This window comes from Caloenas nicobarica, chromosome 2 (assembly GCF_036013445.1).
Source record: "Caloenas nicobarica isolate bCalNic1 chromosome 2, bCalNic1.hap1, whole genome shotgun sequence".
In the NCBI taxonomy this organism is placed as follows: Eukaryota; Metazoa; Chordata; class Aves; order Columbiformes; family Columbidae; genus Caloenas; species Caloenas nicobarica.
Window position 1 is genome coordinate 16,205,573 of NC_088246.1, and position 20,032 is coordinate 16,225,604.

The following is a 20,032-nucleotide window of genomic DNA, read 5'->3' on the forward strand; positions in this document are numbered from 1 at the left end:
TATATCTGTAGGAGGTAAAAGTATTTTTAGATCGAGGTGAGAGGCTAGAAACTGCCAAAAAACTAAGAGTAGGAGCAGAGTAGATAGGAGATGCCCAAGGTAATATGCTTTATATCAGGCAAGTTGAACCATTTCATAAAATACACTTGCAATTGGTATTTGAAGTAAAATAAAAATATTTTCTATTTATATCAGAACTGTTTGCTTAATTAAGTGCATTTCTTTGTCTAAATTCAGAATGGTTTCTCTAGTGCATATCACTACTGAGGTTATAATACCAACCCCAGACAAAACATCTGTGAAAAAAGGAGTGAAAACCGAGGACACAGCAAGATGAGCAAGGTGGATATTTGCAGTATCTGCCTGTTAGATGTGAGAAAGCTTTTCGTGTTTGCTTTCTCAGTCATTTCCGAAAGAAAGAATCAACACAGTTCATAATGTGATTAGTCTGTTTGGCAAAGGGGGGTGGCAAACAATGAATAAACAACCCAGATTTAATACCGATCATGTTTTAAGCAGCACATTTTTGCTGGTTACCTAACATCAGTCCTGGCATTATGAGTAACAGGGCAGCAACGTCTAATCTCAGATAGGCATTTCAAATTAATTAAAACATGACATGCATCTGGAATTACTGCAACTGAGGCATAAAATAATGGACAGCTGAACTTGTAGAGATTTGACATAGAGGGAAAAAAAATAGCAAAAAAGTAAAATGGGATTTTGCCCTCCAAATTTAATAGGATCAGATCCTGGTATTTCAAAACTTTGAATCTAAGGAGAGAAAGCATTCTTTCTTTGTCTAATCAAACACCAAAAATGGATTTTTCCAAGACTGGATTTCCACAACAACTAAACTTGTTTTCTATGGATTTGTGTTTTATGATAGATTGTAAGTACTGAGTCAACTTATCCACAATTCTGGCATTTGTAATGTCATTTTCTTATGTGGCTTCTCTTGCCCCTTATACAGCTGCCTGCTTCTCCACAACTTCTGGGAGCTTAATTACCTTTGAGACCACTCCCTTTTGGCAAACATGGTTAAATGTGGACAAAGGCTTTGAAGGACATAGCGTTAACAGGACAGACAGACACAGTTCAAATACTGACTTTTCATAAGGAATCGGTTTACAAAGACAGAGATTGATGTCTCTCTGTGTGAGTTATGATATAAAACATTCAGAACGCAATAGGCAAATGAATTAAGAGTCCCGTAGTTTCTCCTACAGCTCACATATACTCCATAAAGCAATTGTAGTTGGCAACTCTTTCAATCTGAGATTCATGAGGTCACTATGCGTACTGGGTCTTTCCACCTAACATAGCCCTATAGTCCCATCAGAGGTGTCAGTGTGACAGTGGTCCTTTGTCCCCAGAAAAACAACTCACAGTGAGGAAGGCTGCGAACTCCAGTTCTTTGCACTCCAGTGAAATGGCAGAGAAATCCTTCATAGGCCGAATAGGCACGAGATGCTAAAATTGGAACTTGGGCTGGACAGTTTATTTGTAATGTGGAATCTTTCATGACACTGCTTGGGCAGGGACTCAAAATTACGTATCTTCTGGCACCTGTGGCTCTGTTATGCATGCTGATATTATGTGGGACCATTGGTTCAACACTGACTCAGAGGGAAGAGTGCCTCAGACTGAATCACTAATGCCGTATCCTGCAGCACGCGAGTGAAGCCTTGGCAGCAAGGAAGGATAATTACAATGTGGTTACTATGACTGATTTTTTAGATGCTTTTATGTACACCTCAGGCTTGTCAGTAGCTGAAATGCAGTCAGCTCGCTCAGGAATACCAAAAAAAGTATTAATAAAAAGCTACTTTCCTTTTACATGTTTCTTTTGCCTTTTAACGACAAATAATGGACATATGTATATAATATTTTTTTTCCCTTATAATGCAAATACTAGTCTCTAGTCTGTTTTTTCCAGACTGGGAATAACTGTTGAAGGAGTAGGTGTGACAGTGGTATTAGCCATACAACACCAACAGAATTTTAATAGTCATGTTCTGTGGACAGACAGCCCAAAGTCAAATGATCTTTGGTGTCAAGGGGACATTTTCACAAGTATTCAGGCTAAGATACACAGAAGAAAAGCTTTACGGCATTTGCACTGTTTACCACTTGCCACATACCACCTGACAGAAACATGACAGAAATATTCAATAGGAAAATGTGTTCACATGTTTAGTTGTACCTATTGATGCCATTTTTAGCTTTTCCTCAAATGGAGTCTCTGTTTCTTTCAGTTGCTTGCACTGCTCAGGTGTCTTCCCATTGCCTTTCCCTTCAGCAAACGTGTTCTCCCCACCTTTTGAGGATTTTACTGTTCCCTTCCTTCTTCCGTGTGTTAAAATAATCAAAGAAAATGTTAGGGCAAACATTAGTCTTGATTAGATTAACAGATCGCAGACAGTTCACAGATCTCTGTGCCATTGTTTCAGGATGTTTGCAGATTCATTCGGATACCACTATATCAATTACAGTCAGTTCATGCTTTCAAGGTTATCTTTGCAACCATGGGGACTAGATACTATTTTTATTTAAAGATAGGATTACTTAGAATTTGAAATTGCTGTGAAGGCCACAGAAATGTGCCAAAACTCGCCGTTTGACAACGGTTACTAATATAGTAAGACATACCAAGCAGCGAATGGGATTATTTCTTATTTCTTTTTGGTCAGACAACTTAAAAATTGCGGTTTCTTCAGTTATCAACTATTGAACGCTCAGACCCCTGGTCGCAGCAAGCAAGGCGTGTAGTTTTTGTTTTCCATCTGTTCTTTCTGTTACGGACAGAAAGGCCTGGATATTTCACATTACCATATGAATTAGAACGTGATGTTATCGCTCTGGCAGTCGCACCGGGTCGCTTCAGCAGAGCAGCGAGGGTGGACGGCGGCACGGACGGACTACCCGGGACGCTCACCGATTTCCAGTTACGAGCAACACCCCCGGCCAGGAGCCCGGGCCCGCCCTGTCCGCCGGGCTGCGACCCCTCGAGCTTCCCGGGCCCGCTGGGAGGCGGCTCCGCGGCCGCGGGGCAAACCCGCCCGTGCGGACGCAGCCCGCAGCGGCACCGCCCCCCGCGAGGTCCCCGGGCGGGCAGGGCTCTGCACTCCCCGCCGGGCTCGGCCTCGGGCCCGGGCGCGTCGCCCACCGAAACCCGGCCCGCGCCTCACGGCCCCCGCAGCGCCCCTCGGGGAAGGAGCTGAGGCTGCCCGGCGCTGGCGGGACGGAACCGGCCTCGGCCGGACCGGAGCGGCGGGAACCGCGGTCCGCCACACCCCCCCTGCCCCGCCCCGCGCGCCCCGCCCCCGGCACGTGACGGGAGCGGTGACGCCGCCGTGCCCCGGAGCTGACACTCGGCTGGCGGGAGGGGGAGCGGGAGCGGCCGCGGCCAGCGGAGCGGGACCAGCGCTCGGCCGCGCCGCGCCGGCAGGTGAGGGGCCGCGCCGGCAGGTGAGGGGCCGCGCCGGCCGGTGAGGGGCCGCGCCGCTCGGCCCGGCAGAGGAGAGGGAAACGAGGAGGAACAGGAGCGCGGGGAGGAGCGCGGCGCTGCCGCCGGGACAATCGGGCAGGGCAGGGTCCCCTGTGGCGGGCGGAGGGCGCTGCCGCGCCCGGGCCGGCTCACGGCGGCCCCAGCCCCCCCCGGCGCCGCCCTCCCTCTCCCGGAGCGCCGCCGGGAAACGCCTCCCGTGCCAGGCGGCCGGCGGGGGGTCTGGGCGGCGCCGCCCCGCCGTGCCCCCGTTGGCGGCCGCGGCGGCGTCGTTCCCCAAGCGCCGCCAGGAGCGCCGAGTTGGCGGCGGCGCCGGGAGGCAGGTCCGCACCTGGCGCTGCCGGTGGGCCCGCGGTGCCGGGGGTGGCGCGGAGGCCGGGCAGGGCCGCCCGACCTGCCTGGTGCAGCCGCCGCTCACCTGCCGGGGCCGGCGGGAAACAAAGGGAGGCGGCGGGCAGCGGCGGCCTTGCCCGGGCCGCCCCCGGACCGGGGGGTGTTTGACGCCCGTGTATTAACTTGAGCGCCGCAACTTGGGGTGGCTCGGCCGGGGCGAGGCGGTGCGGGTGTGCAGCGCTATTTATAGCCGGTCGTTGGAGTCAACAACTTAACAAAAGCCCGAACGAGGAGCGAGTGGGCTGGCGATGCGCTGGAAGCTCGTCCAGGTGCGGGGTGCTGCAGCGCGGCTTGAAAAGTTGTCCTGACAGTTGTTTAAAATGCATCGCTTATTCAGTACTCTTAGTCACGGGCAATTATTAAATGGTTACTTATTATACCTCTAATTTTTAAGGAAGTGTACGCTCTGGGAAGCTAGTTCACTTGGGAGGAGTGCTAACCTGTGTTAGTAATCTGGGAGGAAATCTGTGAAGGATTAAGCTTGTGTTCATGAAGTTTATCAGTTGTCTTTGTTTTGTCTGTATTTGTTGTTTGCATTTGCATCTTTGCATCTATTTTTATACATCTCTTGCGTGCACACTTTGCAGATGGTGTTTTTTATAGGCACTGGTGAGGGCTGGTTGTCTGTGTGAAAATATCAGCTGAGGAGGTAGTTGTGCTGGATAAAGAGTGGTGCCCCTTGGGGACAAAGGTATGAATGGGGTTGAGTTCTGACAAGATTATTGTGGGACCACTCTCCCAAGCAGTGGCTATGCAGTACGGCTTGAACCCCTATGAAAACTGCCCAAGGAGGAGCAGAATCATAGAACTGAGTGAGCTGTAGCCAGGGTATCTCATCTGGCCTGAACTGATAGGAATTTATCCTAATTTAGCTTCAGTAATTGAGTTTATTTCTGTATCAGCACAGTGAAGGGGTTCATTTCAGTAGTGCGTGAAGTTTGATGCTGAAAATGGAAAAAGATTACACAAGTCAACTGCTGCTGCTTTGTAGGACACTGTGAACAAGGTCACACGAAAAATTTTAAGGCGATTGGTTAATATCCTTGGTGGCATTTTTAGTAACTTATCATCTGTTTGTATTGTAAAGTAAGTAACAATTCTATAGGCATGGTAAGGTTTCTTCCAAGAGGAAAAGAAATAGTAAAAAGTCTTTTCGATATATGTCAAGTCTGACTCAATTACTTGGTTATTGAAGATTAGAAGAAAATACTCTGTGCCTGGTAATTTCAAAAGGAGGGTATGAAACACCTATTGTGTACCTCCTGATTTTTTTTTTGTCTTTAGTTCTAAGATAATGCTGAAGTGAGCAGTAATTTTATCTAATACGATATATGATTGTATTATGTGCACATTGTACGTAGATACCTATACATATATCTGTGTGTGTTAGGACCATGTTTCTTTCAAGACTACTTGCAGGTGCTTCAAGATCAATCTAGTGAGCATCGCTGTGCAGATAAGGTTGAGCGCTGTCAGGAGGTGACCGTGTTGCTGTAGGGTTTAAGTTGCCTTAGGAATGGCCAACTGAGCAAACCTAAAGCTCTCCAAACCCAGCCTGCCTAAGGGGGGGCTGAAGCTGTCACTGCAGTTACTCGGCTCTGGTTAGAAAAGGTCCCAATTTGTGTGGATGTACATGAAATCTAGCGAGAGGCAAATGTTTGAGTGATGCAAACCCCTGGTGCTCTGTCTCACCTGGTGGAGAGAAGCTGCAGCAGGGAAGGAAGCAGCTGACCTCCACAAACACGGAGGGTTGTAAGAGGTGGAATGGTTCCCATCAGAAATTGAAGCATGAGAGGGTCCACGGATGGGTACAGAGTGATGGAGTGGAAGGTCCCCTCGCCGCAGGGTGCTGGGCTGGCCAGGGTCTTGCACCCAGAGCTGTGTGTGATCGCGAATGTCCTCTCTCTTTAGGGCAGTACGAACGTGCTGTGAAAAGGTGGAATGTATTACCACATGGGGATGTGGCCCACCATGAATTGGTTACCCTGTAGCATTTGGGTTTTACTTGACTGGAAGAGAAGTGTGGCCTGAGTCTGTTTTTTGGTGTTCATGAATAATTTTTTTTTAGGTCTTTGTTGTCAGTGAAGCAAGTCATTGTTAATAATCTCTTAATCGGGTATCGAGTCTTCATTTAATAAAGTATTAAAGCTTACAGATGTCCTTTCTGGAAGTAAATAATTTTTCAGGCATTTTATCCTCTAATTATGTTTCTTCAACTTTACTGCAGTGGGTGCCATCCAGCATTACAGGTGATGGTACAGAAAAAAAGTATACAGTGAGGTTACAAGGTCTGACCTGCTGTATTGCATCAGTTGGCTGTGAATTGTTGACTGACAATGAAGTCAGTACTCCAGATGTCAACATTGTGCATTCACATCTGAATTATTCTAAGCCCCTTAGAGTAGAGGTTTGGCCAAGATTTCCGTGCCTTTTTAACCCAAGATCTATGAGGGAGATACATGGACCCTTGAAAGGACTTCACAATCCCCTGGGCTGTGCGTAGGGTGCAGGCAGTCAGCCTTCTCTGGCACAAACAGCTGCATTATCAAATTTCAAATGAGATCAAACTTAATGCATTTGGATCTGTGAAATCAAGGCCGTGGTAGTTGTTTGCAGACCTGCGGGGTCGATGTTGATATTTGTTAAACTTACTGAGAAAGCATACCTACACTATAGGTGGGAAACCTATGTATCTCGAGAGCAGAGAGGCCCTGCAGAGGGATCTGGACAAATTGGAGAACTGGGCAATCACCAACCGCATGAATTTCAAAAAGGGCAAGTGCCAGATTTTGCACCTGGGACATGGCAACCCTAGCTGTACGTACAGACTGGGGGATGAGATGCTGGAAAGCAGCTCTGCAGAGAGGGATCTGGGAGTTCTGGTCAACAGCAAATTGAACACGAACCAACAGTGTCCCTGGCAGCCAGGAGGTCAACCGTGTCCTGGTGCATCCAGCACAGCACGGCCAGCGGGGCAGGGGGGGGATTGTCCCGCTCTGCTCTGCACTGGTGCGGCCTCACCTGGAGATCTGTGGGCAGGTCTGGGCACCACAGGGTAAAAAGGAGATAAAGCTACTAGAGAGTGTCCAGAAGAGGGATATGAAGTTGGTGAAGGGTTTAGAGAGGAAGCTGTGTGAGGAGCAGCTAAAGTCACTTGGTTCGTTCAGCTTGGAGAAGAGGAGACTGAGAGGAGAGCTCATCACAGCTACAGCTTCCTCACAAGGGGAGGAGGAGCAGGCACTGAACTCTTCTCTTTAGTGACCAATGACAGAACCCAAGGGAATGGCAGGAAGATGTGCCAGGGGAGGTTTAGGTTGGACATTAGGAAAAGGTTCTTCACTCAGAGAGTGATGGAGCACTGGGAACAGGCTCCCCAGGGAGGTGTCACGGCCCCAAGCCTGACAGTGTTCAAGAAGAGACTGGACAACACCCTCAGACACATGGTGTGAACTGTGGGGTTGTCCTGTGCAGGGACAGAAGTTGGACTCGATGATCCTTGTGGGTCCTTCCAACTCAGGACATTCTATGATTCTAGGTATCTCTTGCTTCTTTCTGTTGAGGTAAAGAATTGGAGCCTTGCTTCATCCTGATGATGTGATCTGTTTATAATACTGTTTTAGTGTTCTGGCCAAGCACAGAACACAGCCTGTCTCTCTTTGATCGTATGTTCAAATTACCAAACATTTGCTATTGACTTGGTAAATTTGCAGCTTGGATGAAAGAACAAAAAATTGCGCTGCTTTTTTTTTTTTTTTGAAAGGGATTAGACCGCAAAACTGACTGCAAAAATGAATAAAGCTATTTTTGTAGCTGCTCTATTTTATTTATCTTGTATTTCTCAAAATTATTTATTTTAGGCATAAAATGCGACTTACTGAACCTGTCTTGAAAAAATGTTAAGCGTGTATTCTCAATAAATAGTTATATGGAATTGGCAAAAGAGAAATTAAACATCCAAGCTTTTAAACACGTGGGAGCCCTGCGGGAAACCATAGACTTGTGTTCTCTCTTTGGTTTCTGTATGGGAGAAGGAAAAAAGAGTGTGAATGGATCCTCTTCTAACATTTCAGCTTCCAAAGTGGCAGACCTTAGAGGTAAACTGTGACGGGGAAACACTTGCGTTTTTCTGGTATATGACCTGGAAGGTGTGAAAGGGCTTGGTAGCAGCTTTGAAGAAGTATTGGGATGAGTCAGGCTTAGTAACAAATCAAAAATAACGTTTGTATGACAGAGCTTCCAAAACTAGGAAGAGAGTGGGAATGGCTGCAGTGTGTTCATGTTCACCTAATGCTACAGTTGCTAAACAACTGCAGAGCTCCATTTAAAAACAGCTATTTATGTAGAACAGCAGGTAAGCAAGTTGTTTTGTACAGAAGCTGTAAATAGACTGTACGGCTGTGAATTTCAGTGTGCCATTTTATGGTAGAGGGAGTAAACACCAGAATCCTAACAATGTTTTCTACTGCTTTATGTTCCTACCGTCAGTTGTTGAATGTGGTACCATTGTTCCTTTTGCCAAGTTCTCAATGAAATTGTGTATCTGACCTTGTGATTCCATTGGAGTTTTGTAAATGATGGTAGCTTTCAAGTTACCTGTAGGAAGTACCAGAAGATGGACAGTGGGAGGAAGACACAGAGACACAGTATAAGGATGGGCACTTCTGTCTTGGCATCATACTTAGGCTTTTTATCTTCTTTATCTACTGAGTTATGTGGGAAATACTTCTTTCTTTTTTGTTGTTTTTTTTCCTCCTCCCCAAGGCTCAAACCAGATAGAAATGGTGAAAGAAAATCTGAAGAAGTGTTAGGGGTTTCTGCTTCAGCTCTCCCTTTCTGGTTGTTGTTTCTGTCCTTACTCCTGTGCAGGGTAGCAGAGTTGACTCTGCATGTGTGTGCCTGCATGGAATTGCATTAGTTCCACTCTCTGGCAGAGTAAACACTACAAATCTCATCACGAAGTCTTAACTTGCAGAGCTGCAAGTTTCTACATAATTTTTCTTGTTCATGAAACATGCATTTACAAAAAATTTGTTAATCTTTATAAGATTAAATGTGGTGGCATTTTACTTGAATTCTCTTAAGTTCTATTTGAATGCTAGAGATCTTCCCCTTTACTTACATGCTTTGATTTTTCAAGATTGAGAAATCGAATCTTTCATGTCAGTTTACTATGTGTTGTGTTCAATGTAAGTTGGCAAGACTGATGCTTATCCATTCATGAATTGTGACATTGAAGCTACATGATTAAACAGAGACACCTTGTTCATGGGTGTAGATACAGTGGTGGTTGTCTGGATAATAGGATGCTAAAAGTCCTTTTCAAAATTTTCATGTATTACACTTTGATTTATTCTTTTTTGTTGTTTTGATTCGTAATCTTGTTTCATTATTTTTGTTTGTGTTTTCTGTTTTAGCCCTTAAAATTTTGGCTAGATCAGGTTTTCTGTAAGGTAAATACCACTAAAAGCTCTTTAAAGAGCAAAGTAAATATGCGGAATTTAAACCACTGAAAACAAAGTATCTTGGAAATGTTAAATACTTTTATTTAATACTACCGTGGTTATAGATGAAATTCTATGTTGCAGTTCTACTGGCAATTTAGAGCAATAAATAAAAAAGTGATTATACCACGAGTTTAACAGACCACAGCTGTATGCAGAGGCAGCACAATCTGCAGCCAGTATGGACTGTGGAGCTCCCTCCTCATCCTCTGCTCCGTCAGGTGATGCTGACGGGTCTGTGGGACCTGCAGCGCGTGGGACCAGGATTGCTGGCCTGTGCTGGACCTGATGGCAGGAGGGAGCAATGGAGGAAGATTTAAGGGATTTTGTAAGGAATTCTGGGCACTCTGAAGGAACTATTAAACTGAAAGATGAATCAAAATAAGCAAAGAATAATATTCACCTTTTGAATATTTTGGTTAAAACCAGTGTAGTAGCACAGTTCCATAAAGCAATTAAGCCTATGTGTAAGCAAGAGATTGCCTCTGACTAGTCCCCCCAACAAGCTCCTGGTGACCAACACTGTTTAGTAACAAAAGTAACAGGCGTCATGAGCAGCTTGATAGTAGGAGGCTTGTGTGAGTAGGAGAGTTAAATTGGTGAGTAAGTTGCTCTACTGACTTTATCACTGAGAAAGGTATCTGAACATCTTGCATTTTTCCATCAATTTATTAGTCTGAGGTTGGCCTAAATTGAATAGGCAGGTTATTGTTGAAGATATTTTGTTCTGAAGTGCTCTTAGACAATTACTGTATTACTTTATTTCTTGCAGCTCTGATTATTACAGGAAAATAACACTTCTGGAACAGAATGCGGCTTACATTTTGCCTGAAAAGGTGAAATCTTTTCAAACAGAAATGGCTGATAAAGGTGGGAAGATCCTTCCAGGACAGCTGTACATTGAAGTGGAGTACGACTATGAGTATGAGGCCAAGGACAAGAAAATAGTAATTAAGCAAGGGGAGAAATACATCTTGGTGAAAAAGACTAACGATGATTGGTGGCAAGTCAAAAGAGATGAAAATTCGAAACCCTTTTATGTGCCAGCACAGTACGTGAAGGAAATACCACGAAAAGCGCTGATGCCACCTGTTAAGCAAGCAAGCATGCTGCAAAATAGCACTGTGAAGTTAGTGCATGGACTACAGAGATCAACTGAAAATGTGAATAAGTCACCAGAGCTTTCTAGTTTTGGAAAATCTTCTCCAGTTCAAGTGTCTTGCTTAGTTCGAGATGCCAATCAAAATCTGGGACCAAACAATAGCCCTGGTCAAACTCTTGGTTTGAGTCTGGACCTTACCCAAAACAATGGAAAACTTAACAATGAGTTGCAATCTCCTAAGGTTTCGAATCAGTATAGAACCGTCTCCATGGGTCATTTCCCATGTCCAGAGTTCTTGGAAATAGAGAAGACCAGCTTTTTGCATGAACAATCTTGTGATTCAGCAGGAGAGGGCTCAGAAAAAATTCACCAAGATTCTGAGTCTGGAGACGAACTAAGTAGTAGCTCAACAGAACAAGTGCAGGTAAGCTGAATACTGGTCCCTGGAGATTTGTGTGTTGTGGTGTGGTGGTTTTTTGTTTGGTGGAGTTTGTTTTTTGGGTTTTTTGTTTGTTTGTTTGTTTTTACATGATTTCTTGATATTGTTTTGAGTCTTATCCCTAACAAAATCAGATTGTTGAAGTAAAAATGTCTTGTCTATGCCTTGCAGAAATACTTTGTTTTGGGGATTAATTCTACTCACGTTACCCTGTGATTGAATGTTACAGAAATGCTTTTGTTCTTTCTTTCTTAAGATTGTTTTGAGATGCCACTGAATTTGGTTTGTACTTTCTTCTAGAGGATGGGAGCCTACTGCACTAACTCCTCACTTCTTGGCTTGTTGAAATAATAGTGCTAGTTACTGTCAGCTTTTCCTAAGTGTGTGTATAGATAGCTAATGAGCTGTAAATTGATGTACCGGTGGGTTTCATGGTTTGAAAAATGGTGTACTTAGAATTTGTATGGTGTTTAATTTCTGGTTTGATTATTTTATTTGTAGACTATTGTTGTGAGTCACCCTTGTCAATTCTGCTTCTCACAACTTTATTCTGGATTAAAACTCAAAACATGGGAGTTTGTTAATTAGTATGGAAGAATCTTAGGAATGATATACTCCCACTTCGGGCTAAGACTGAGCATTGACGGCCTTTTTTCCTTAGTAAAGTAGTTTCTCTCACTTTTTAATTTTTTTAACAGGCCTCTCCTGCCCCCAACAAAAGATTAGTACTCTGATTTAGATAATCAGGTCACTTCTGGTAGCCAAGTTAATTAGTCTGTTGTAATTCCAGGTTCGTTCTTGAACCAATGATGTATATGTACATATGCGTATTTATGTGTGTATATAGATAATTCCTCCACCTCACCCCCCATCTTTCTGTAGGAAGAAACAAAACTGTATTAAAATTTTAAGGTTAAAAGCTCCCTACTTTTGAACTTTAATCTTACTCTGTAACGTGAAACTGTTGTTTGGGTACCAATAGTAAATCCCATTTGTCAGCATGTATTCAAAGTACCAAGGGAACTCGCTCAAGTGTGGTATTCAAATAAAAGTTGATGCTAACATTAGAAATAAAGGTCTTATCATGGAGAGCTGTGAATCCGTACCTTGCTAATAAGACACAATTAAGACAAAACTACTTAGTTAATGAGTGTGGGAAGATCTTAAAGATACAAGATTGATTGGGTGGTTTATGTAGTCTTGACTTGTATGAGCTTATATGTATATAGATATAAATACTTGGAATCAGTAGTTTTTCAATATTCTACTCTACTCTTGGCCTCATAATTGAGATTTGGAGTTTCTCGACTTATGGGGCTTCATGTCTCTAATATTTGTATCTTTTATGACAATTTTAAGGGTGTGGTTTTTTTTTCCCTCTGCAAACAATAAGGAACAAATAGGTTCACTGTATTTTTTTTTTTTGTGTTAGTGAAAAATTACTAATGTGAAAATTGGCCAGTTTTCTTGTGTTTTCTTTACAGCAGTGTCCTAGCTCACTGTAGTTGATATGAGACACTTAGAACTTGGAAGGATAAAGTAAATATTACATATTTATTTTAGAAGCATGTGTAGTTGTCCATCTACTGCTCTAGCAGTCAATTGCCAAACAAATTGAAAATAGTAAGGGATGTTTAGAAAGTATATCCTAATTCAAATCGTTTACCATGCTAAAGTTTATATTGTATATTAAGATAGTTCCTTCTTCTGTGTTGACTATAGTTTGATGCATCTCTGTCTCCAGCTGAAATTAATGTTACATGAGTGTCTTTTGCCAAACAATAAGAAATATATGGCCTGCTGCTTAGTTTCCACTGGGTTTGATACTGTTGGTGCAGTGACAGTCTATTTACTTTTTTTCCCCTCCACCCCCCAATATACTTGACTCAATGCTAGAGGCTATTTCTAAGTCTGGATTTGAGTGGGGCAGGTATGCATGTATTTGTAGACTTCACTGGGTTATGAAAAGTCTGAAGATAGGAGTTTTCACAGTGCTTAATAATGAAAAACCTTAAAAATGCACCATTTTGGCTGTGGAAAGAGCATGGCTGCTTCTGGCTGAAGTTGCTGAAGAACTTGTCATTATCGTGGTCTTTGGTGCTGAGAGTGCAGGTGCTCACCATGCCTTGCAGTTGTCTTGTTTTAAAACTGTGAAGTAACTTAATCTCGTCGTGTGCAATCACAAGCTCCTTAAAGACAATGAAAATATGTGACATTTAGTTGCCGTAGGGATTAACGCAGTAGTAGCACTGATGTCACCGTTAGCTCAGTGTAGAGATTCAGAGTGCCAGCCTTCTTGCTGGAACAGCCCTGCATTTTTTTTAGAATTCTTTCAATAATGAGCATTGTTTAGTAGAAATCAGCTGTGCAGAAATTAATGGCTCAGAAAGCTGTTTTTATTGCTCTTAGTCTGCAGTGAGAACATCAAGTTCCCGGCTTTCACGCGCAAACAGGATTTCACTTCACAAGACTGGCTGTGGTTCTCCCTCCCCTGCCTGCTCTGGAGTTCAGTTTGATGCCGCCTGCATTATAATAGACTCTAAGCTACAGGTGTTTTTTCCTGAATTTTTAAGATTAGAAGCAAGAATGACCTTAATAATCATACCTTTGTGTTCGTGATTTTTTTGGGGACTGAGGTGATAGCATTCAGCCCTTGCCCAGCCTTCAGTGTGTTTTTTAGTATCCTGAATACAAATGCATGAGACACAGAGGAATGCTTCTACTATGAGATTCTTCTAAGGGGTGGTTGTGTTATTCTCTGAAGATTATCCTCCATCTCCTTTCCAGCAATGAAGTGCAGGTTCTGCAGCTGTACAGTCTCGAGCTCATAGGCTTGACGGCTGTGGGAATACTGGAAGATCCGGAGTCTTCAAAGTAGTGCATGAGGGAAAGATATTTTAGCAGCTGAAATATTATATGAAATGAAGGATAGAGAGGTGACAGTGTGAGCAGAAGAATTTGCTACTAAAGATGTAAGCAAACGGTCTGGTCAAGAGAAAGATCAGGACTGGGTGATGAGTAGTCTTGACATTTTATGCAAAGAAATTCCAACTGATACAACTCTGCATAACGCATTGTGAGAATCAGATGTTAGTTTATGGACTCGAACTGTAGGAAGGCTGGAGGTAATTAGAGGAAGTCGGGCTTGAGAGGAAACAAGCTCCAATTTAACCAGATTTAAATCTCTGGTGGAGATGATAACTGCAGGTTAAGATCGGAATGGAATGAAATGCTTCAGAAGTGCACGGCTGGATGCAAGAATCACTGACGCGGTGGTGGCACTTGAAGCTGTAAGAATCAATGAAATTCAATAAAATTTTAGGAAAGTTGTGTCAGATGTCATATCCTGATCCCCCAGGAAGGGCAGAAAATGCTTCTCGAAGAGGCTGGGGATGAGGGGAAAAGGAAAACTTCGAAAGAGAATTCTGTCGCAGAAGATGGACAATACTTGTAAGAAGCAGATGGGAGGTCCCAACAGTATGCAGTAGAACCCTGAATAATTGTTCTGAAGAAAAAAAATGACATGTTTAGGCATGCCTAAACAGGAAAGAAAAGTCAAAGCAAAAGTGGAAGACATTAAAATTGGTCTTGAAAAGGAGCTTGGGCAGTTTTTGCAGATAAAATCTACTAACCAGTTTTGAGAGAGAAGGCGTGCAGACAGGGAAAGGCTTGGAACTTGTGTTCAGAGATCATGTCAAGAATACTCAGGTGTTATCTTTGTGAGGATGGTACTTTGGAATAAAATCATTACAGACAAAAGTTAAAGTCTGCTTTCAGCAATGCAAATACATAACCTACGTGAAATAACTTTGTTTCTGATGAGTGTTACCTCCTGTCATAGGAGACATAGAATATACTTCAGAGTAAAATAAATGCTCTGTCTTAATGTTACTTTTTATGCTCATTAAAAGTTACTTTTGGTAGCAGGCTGGTTTTAATCATTATAAATATAGACAGTGACCTATTTGCAAAGATTGTTTTGTCTTTCATCCTCTTTAGTAATTGACTATTGCATAAACTGTGAAGTACTAAAGGGGATTATCACTAGGGTGGCTGTTTTACTTTGGTTAATTCTGAGCAGTAAAGATCTTGCAAAGAGATCTTTCTGTCTTACCTCTGCAATTTCTTTGGGATTGCTGTATCTTTTTTTAATTGAGAAAACAAAGTTTTCTGTGTTTCTGTAGAAGATGTGAGAGCAGGTCTTCTAGAAATCTTGGCATTGTTTATCCCTTAGTTGAAAGACTGGTGGCAAATGATTGTTAGACTGCCTTGTTGATCAAACATTAAACCTCCAAGATAAATGGCTATTACTGGTTTTGTGGGGCCCAGATTTAATTTAGTTCTATTGTAAGAAATTCCATACTATTTTTTATTTCATTCATTTGCCCAAGGAGTAAATAAGTTGACAGTATGAAGGAAGCACACTGTATACAAGAGTGTTTTTCTTAATTAAATTGAGCATGTTTGCAGATTCATATTGGCATGTATAATATAATGTAATATTTTGCGTTATGTTTTAAGTACCATCTTTTTAATCTCTTAACTCTTTAAAATCAACATTTGTTATTCTAATGACATTAAATGCTGAAATATGCCCATTGTAATGAGGCGAAGAATAACTTTCAATGACAAGGAACTAAAAGCTTTATAATTCGAGGAATTTTGTAAAACATTGAAACTTTTTTTTTGTAATTACAATAACTGCTGCTAGAACTTTGTAAACAGCTTGAAATGTTTTCTGAGTTGCATCAGTAACTCTGAATGTTCTGCCTAGAACCTTTAAGGAATACTTTCTCTGGCTTTTTTTTTTTCCTACACAGTGACAACAGGTCTGGATAATTTCGTTTCACAGTGGTGCTGTTTGTGATCAGCTCTGTCTCAGTATTTTTAATATGTAAGTCAGCTAGCAGATAGTTGTCCCTCTTGGCCTCAGTAATTCTGGGTTTAGGTGCCCTAGAATGAGAAGGCACTGTGTCCCACTGACACTGCTGCAAGCACGTATGTATGTGCCTCTGAACTTGCCTGCTGCAAATCAGATTGAGCTTTTTTTAATTAAAAAAAAAAAAAGAGAACAACCACCAACAACAAACCAAAAGATGCCAAACACAAGTATTATCTCTGACACAATTGTTGAAAAATAGTAACCTGAGAGCCAAGTTGGTTGTGGTTGACTGGCTTGTTCTAATACTGGTGTCAAAGCTCAGCCGAGTGAGCTACGGATCTACCTGGGACACGCGGTTTTGTGTTGTGATTTTGAAAAAAGCATCTAGAGCACTGTAAATATTCTGGAAGTAGCAACACAGTCTTCTGACTTTTTACCCCTATTTACCTTAATTTAATGTGGAAAATGATAAAGTGGAACTTCCAAGGCATCAACTTCAGTTAATAAACCTGTGCCTTTTGTCCTGGTAGCTCAAATGAAGCTCAAGCTGCAGCGCTTAAGGGATAACAGTCATAATATGGAATTGATTCATCTTTTTTGCATCTAGAAAAGTCTGATTTCTAGTGTGCAATATGAGTTTTGGTGCCTGCTGTCCCACCTGCCTTTTTTTTTTTCTGAAGAAGTGCAAACCACTGCCCTTGGCAGAGTGACACCGGACCTGTACAGATGGTGGAGTAAATGCTTGAACAGCAAAGCAGGGGGAGGAAAGGGTGTTCTGTCTGACTGCTGCCTAAACTGGCCACAGCCAGAGATGCTGGGGAGTTGCTTGTTCTTCCTTGGCAATGCTTCTGTTGGCTTTAAGTCGGGAACCTCCAGACATAGAACAAACTCAAATTGCTTTGTAATAAACAACAAACCCTTTTGAGAATATTTGATCATATCTTGTTCACATAACTCTGAATATGAACAGTTGCGTTTGGTATGTCTTTACCTAGCTGCTATCTAGGGGCTTGTTTAATATTGCAGTGCTTACCTATGGAATAAATGTGCTGTTATTTTGTGGAATTCTAAAGAAAGTGTCATTTGTTTTGCAGCAGTGTGACAAAATGGTAGGGAACGTATGACTCGGTAGAATAAAATGCAGAACACTTTTTTTCTTTTTTTTTAGGCAGCTCTCTCTGGAATAGTAGACATTTGTGCTTAAAAAGAGGAAAGCAAAATCTATGCATATCTAGTACCCAAACAGCTGATATTTCTCTGACGTGCCTTGCCACGTATGTTTGATTTAAAAACAGTAGAGAGAAACGGGTTTTACCATCATGTGGGGTTCATTCTAATGCTGAAGGGCAGTACTTTTGGGAAAAAACAGGCTTTCAGGATAGTAAGAATTGAAGAGTTTTAAATGACTTCTGTGATGGTGAGTTAATTGGGCAACATAGTGTGAGATTACATTTATCAATTTTGAATTTAGGCTCTCTTAATACAGCTTCTGAGCTAGTTCTTCGGAAATAAAGTAACTTTTTGGTAGATTGTTTTATGAAAGTGCTGGGTTCATGCAGGCAAGCAATTGAACAAGCATACACAATGTCCATAGTAGGAAACGGAGCAAAACAAAAACGCAGAAGTCTAATTCCGTGGTATTTCTATATTTTTAAACAATGTGTAGTTGCTGGCCTCTCATCTTGAAAAGGAGATACTGGTGCTGAAAATAGCGTAGAAGAGGTGAAAAGTATGAACAGAGATGGGGAATAGTTCCTGTGTGAAGGCTTTGCAAAAAACATTGCATGCTAGTGGGTGCACATTTAGTACTGCATATGTAGGACTCCTGATTTTTAATTTGGTATTGTAATTATTGATGCTGAAATGGCTGAGAGATTGTTGAGAAGTAAAGCAACCTTAATTTTTTTTTTCTCTCTTTCAACATGTATCTGCTTGTTCTTTCTTTTTTTTTTGTCAACTTTTTTGACAGAGACTTAGAGCTTGTGTGCAATGACGCTCTGAAGACTGGTATAGGTGTCCGGAGTCCATGTTTCAATTAATTCTAATGCTCTGTCTGATAGAAGTTTTGTAAATGAAGGCTAAAAGTTGAGGAGCTGTCTGAATGGTTCAAGCCTACTGCTTGTGTTGGGTTTTGATGTTACATTATCTGGCTTCAGCTTCGGTTTGTAATCAAATTAATGATTAGAACTTACTGGTTCCTATCTTAAATCTGAAATTACATATTATGTTTTGAATTTAATTAACATAGTTTTAATTGTTCCCTTTTTAAATGGTTTGCCTGGGGCTTCTGGATGATCCTCAGATCATCCAGTTAAATTAAGTAGCTTCCCTGTGTTCTGTTTAAAAGCAGTGCTGAAGAGCAGAGCTCCAGGTATGTTTTCTGGTGATGTCTCTATGTTTTCTGATGATGTCCAGCATATGCAGCTGCCACCTTTCTCTTGCTTTCTTGGATTATTGTTCAGCCGAATCACTTTGCTGCTCTAGTCACCACCTGGCTCTGCAAATATTTATTGCCAATACAGCACTGAGATGGAGTGGTGCTGGCTTAAGCCGTGGTGTGATCAAGTGTGTCAATAGCCCCTACATGCTCCTTTATTGCAGCTTGAATAGTCATAAATAGTCTAGTGTCAAGTCCACAAACCTGGTGGATTGGAGGACACACTTGCCTTTTCAGTGTCATTGATGCGATGGGACTTCTGCAACAAATGTGCTACTGTAAATAAATATTCTAGTAGAATATTATGTCTGATATAAACAAAAATATTGTTAACAAACTTTTGGACTCTCAACTGGTTGTTCCACATATCTAATAGTGTTGCATACACATTTATTTTCTAGACAGCTTGATGGACTGCAAGGATATTGTTTAGAAATGATTCATGCTGTAACATAAACTTTATACCATGTTGCACATAACCATTGTTTGTTCTTTAAGTATTTAGTAGAAGCTTTGTCCTGCAGTAGAGTGTTGTAATACTAAATATGAGGTTCTTCAGTGACTTTGATTTGGCTGCTTTTCCTGTCGAAATTGGAAAAGGTGTGTGTGGTGTGGGTTTTTTTTTTTTTTTTGCCTCACTGCCGATGATCTATGAACATACTTGACGGTGTCCAAATCAATTCTGGTTATCTGCATCCCATTCAAAGAGAGAGATGGCTGTCATGCATAACTGCATTGTGCTTTAGACGCAGGGCACTATATGTGTTTATGTATATACATATGTTCTAGATATAATTATATAAATATAAAAAAATCAGGGGGCACTGTTCTGTTTCTTCATAGCACTTTGGCCTTGATTTATACATCATATAGTGCAACTGTTAACTTTAAACTCCTTCATAAAAACTTTGTGAGAAGTACTCATCAGTCTTGTTATCTTTTTTTTTTTTTTTTTCCTTCTCCAGATCCCCCAAAGAATTCCATTTGTCCTGGCTGTGACTTTGCCCTTATCCTCCTCACAGGTGCTGCACTCTACCTTTTAATGGCATCTCCCTGCTCCCCCAAGGCTCTGTACTTTTCGTACCGTAACCCGAGTTACTCCTGGGCGCTCGCACCCCCAAGCCATGCCCGAGGAGTTAGTTCACCGCTTCCCCCAGACGTGCTTTTCGGGTGCCGACAGGGAGCCGGAGCCCCAGCTCTGGAGCAGAGGAGCTGTGGCCGTGCTGGTGGCCCAGCTCTTGCCCCTTCGCCCCTTCGCCCCTTCGCCCCTTCGCCCCTTCGCCCCTTCGCCCCTTCGCCCCTTCGCCCCTTCGCCCCTTCGCCCCGCCACTCGCGCTGGTGCCTGTTGCAGGTTGTGGTCAGTTGTCGCCCACAGCCTTCAGCTTTATTTGCTTTCCTTCTTCTTGCCTTTGCCAGCTCAAAGGGCTCTGTTCTTCACGTGACTGCCTGAGAAGAGAGGATGTTTAGGATGAGGGAAGTAAAATGTAAATTTTTTTTTTTTCCTTGGTATTCTTCCATGCTCTTCTCCCCAGAAGAGACCTGTCTCAGTTCCTTCTCATCCCAAGTCTGAGAACACTTACTCCTATAGCATGTTGTGTTTTGTGATACACCAAGGTGCAAATTTTCCTTTAAGTTTATTTACTTTTCAGTTAACTGTATATGTAGAAACTGTATTACATCCCTTTTTACTTTTTCCTGGTTTAAAAGTTGCTATTGCAACCATCGGTTGAGCAAAACTTGGATATGTGCTTGTGATCCATTTTTTTTTAA

The 20,032-nt window shown here is 42.3% G+C and overlaps 1 protein-coding gene across 10 annotated transcripts in view; it reads left to right on the plus strand.

The window, feature by feature from the left end:
* The first annotated feature begins 3,362 nt into the window (after positions 1-3,362).
* The window catches only part of ARHGAP12 (Rho GTPase activating protein 12), a 79,199-nt gene continuing 62,529 nt past the window's right edge, over positions 3,363-20,032 (plus strand). For 9 of the 10 annotated variants that reach the window (XM_065629069.1, XM_065629063.1, XM_065629064.1 and 6 more), the window contains exons 1-2: positions 3,363-3,451; positions 10,175-10,928. In XM_065629069.1, coding sequence (XP_065485141.1) covers positions 10,260-10,928 — 669 coding nt within the window. In that variant the 5' untranslated portion in view covers positions 3,363-3,451; positions 10,175-10,259. Of the gene's footprint in view, positions 3,472-10,174; positions 10,929-20,032 lie in introns of all 10 variants that reach the window. The other variant, XM_065629073.1, reaches the window with a different exon arrangement.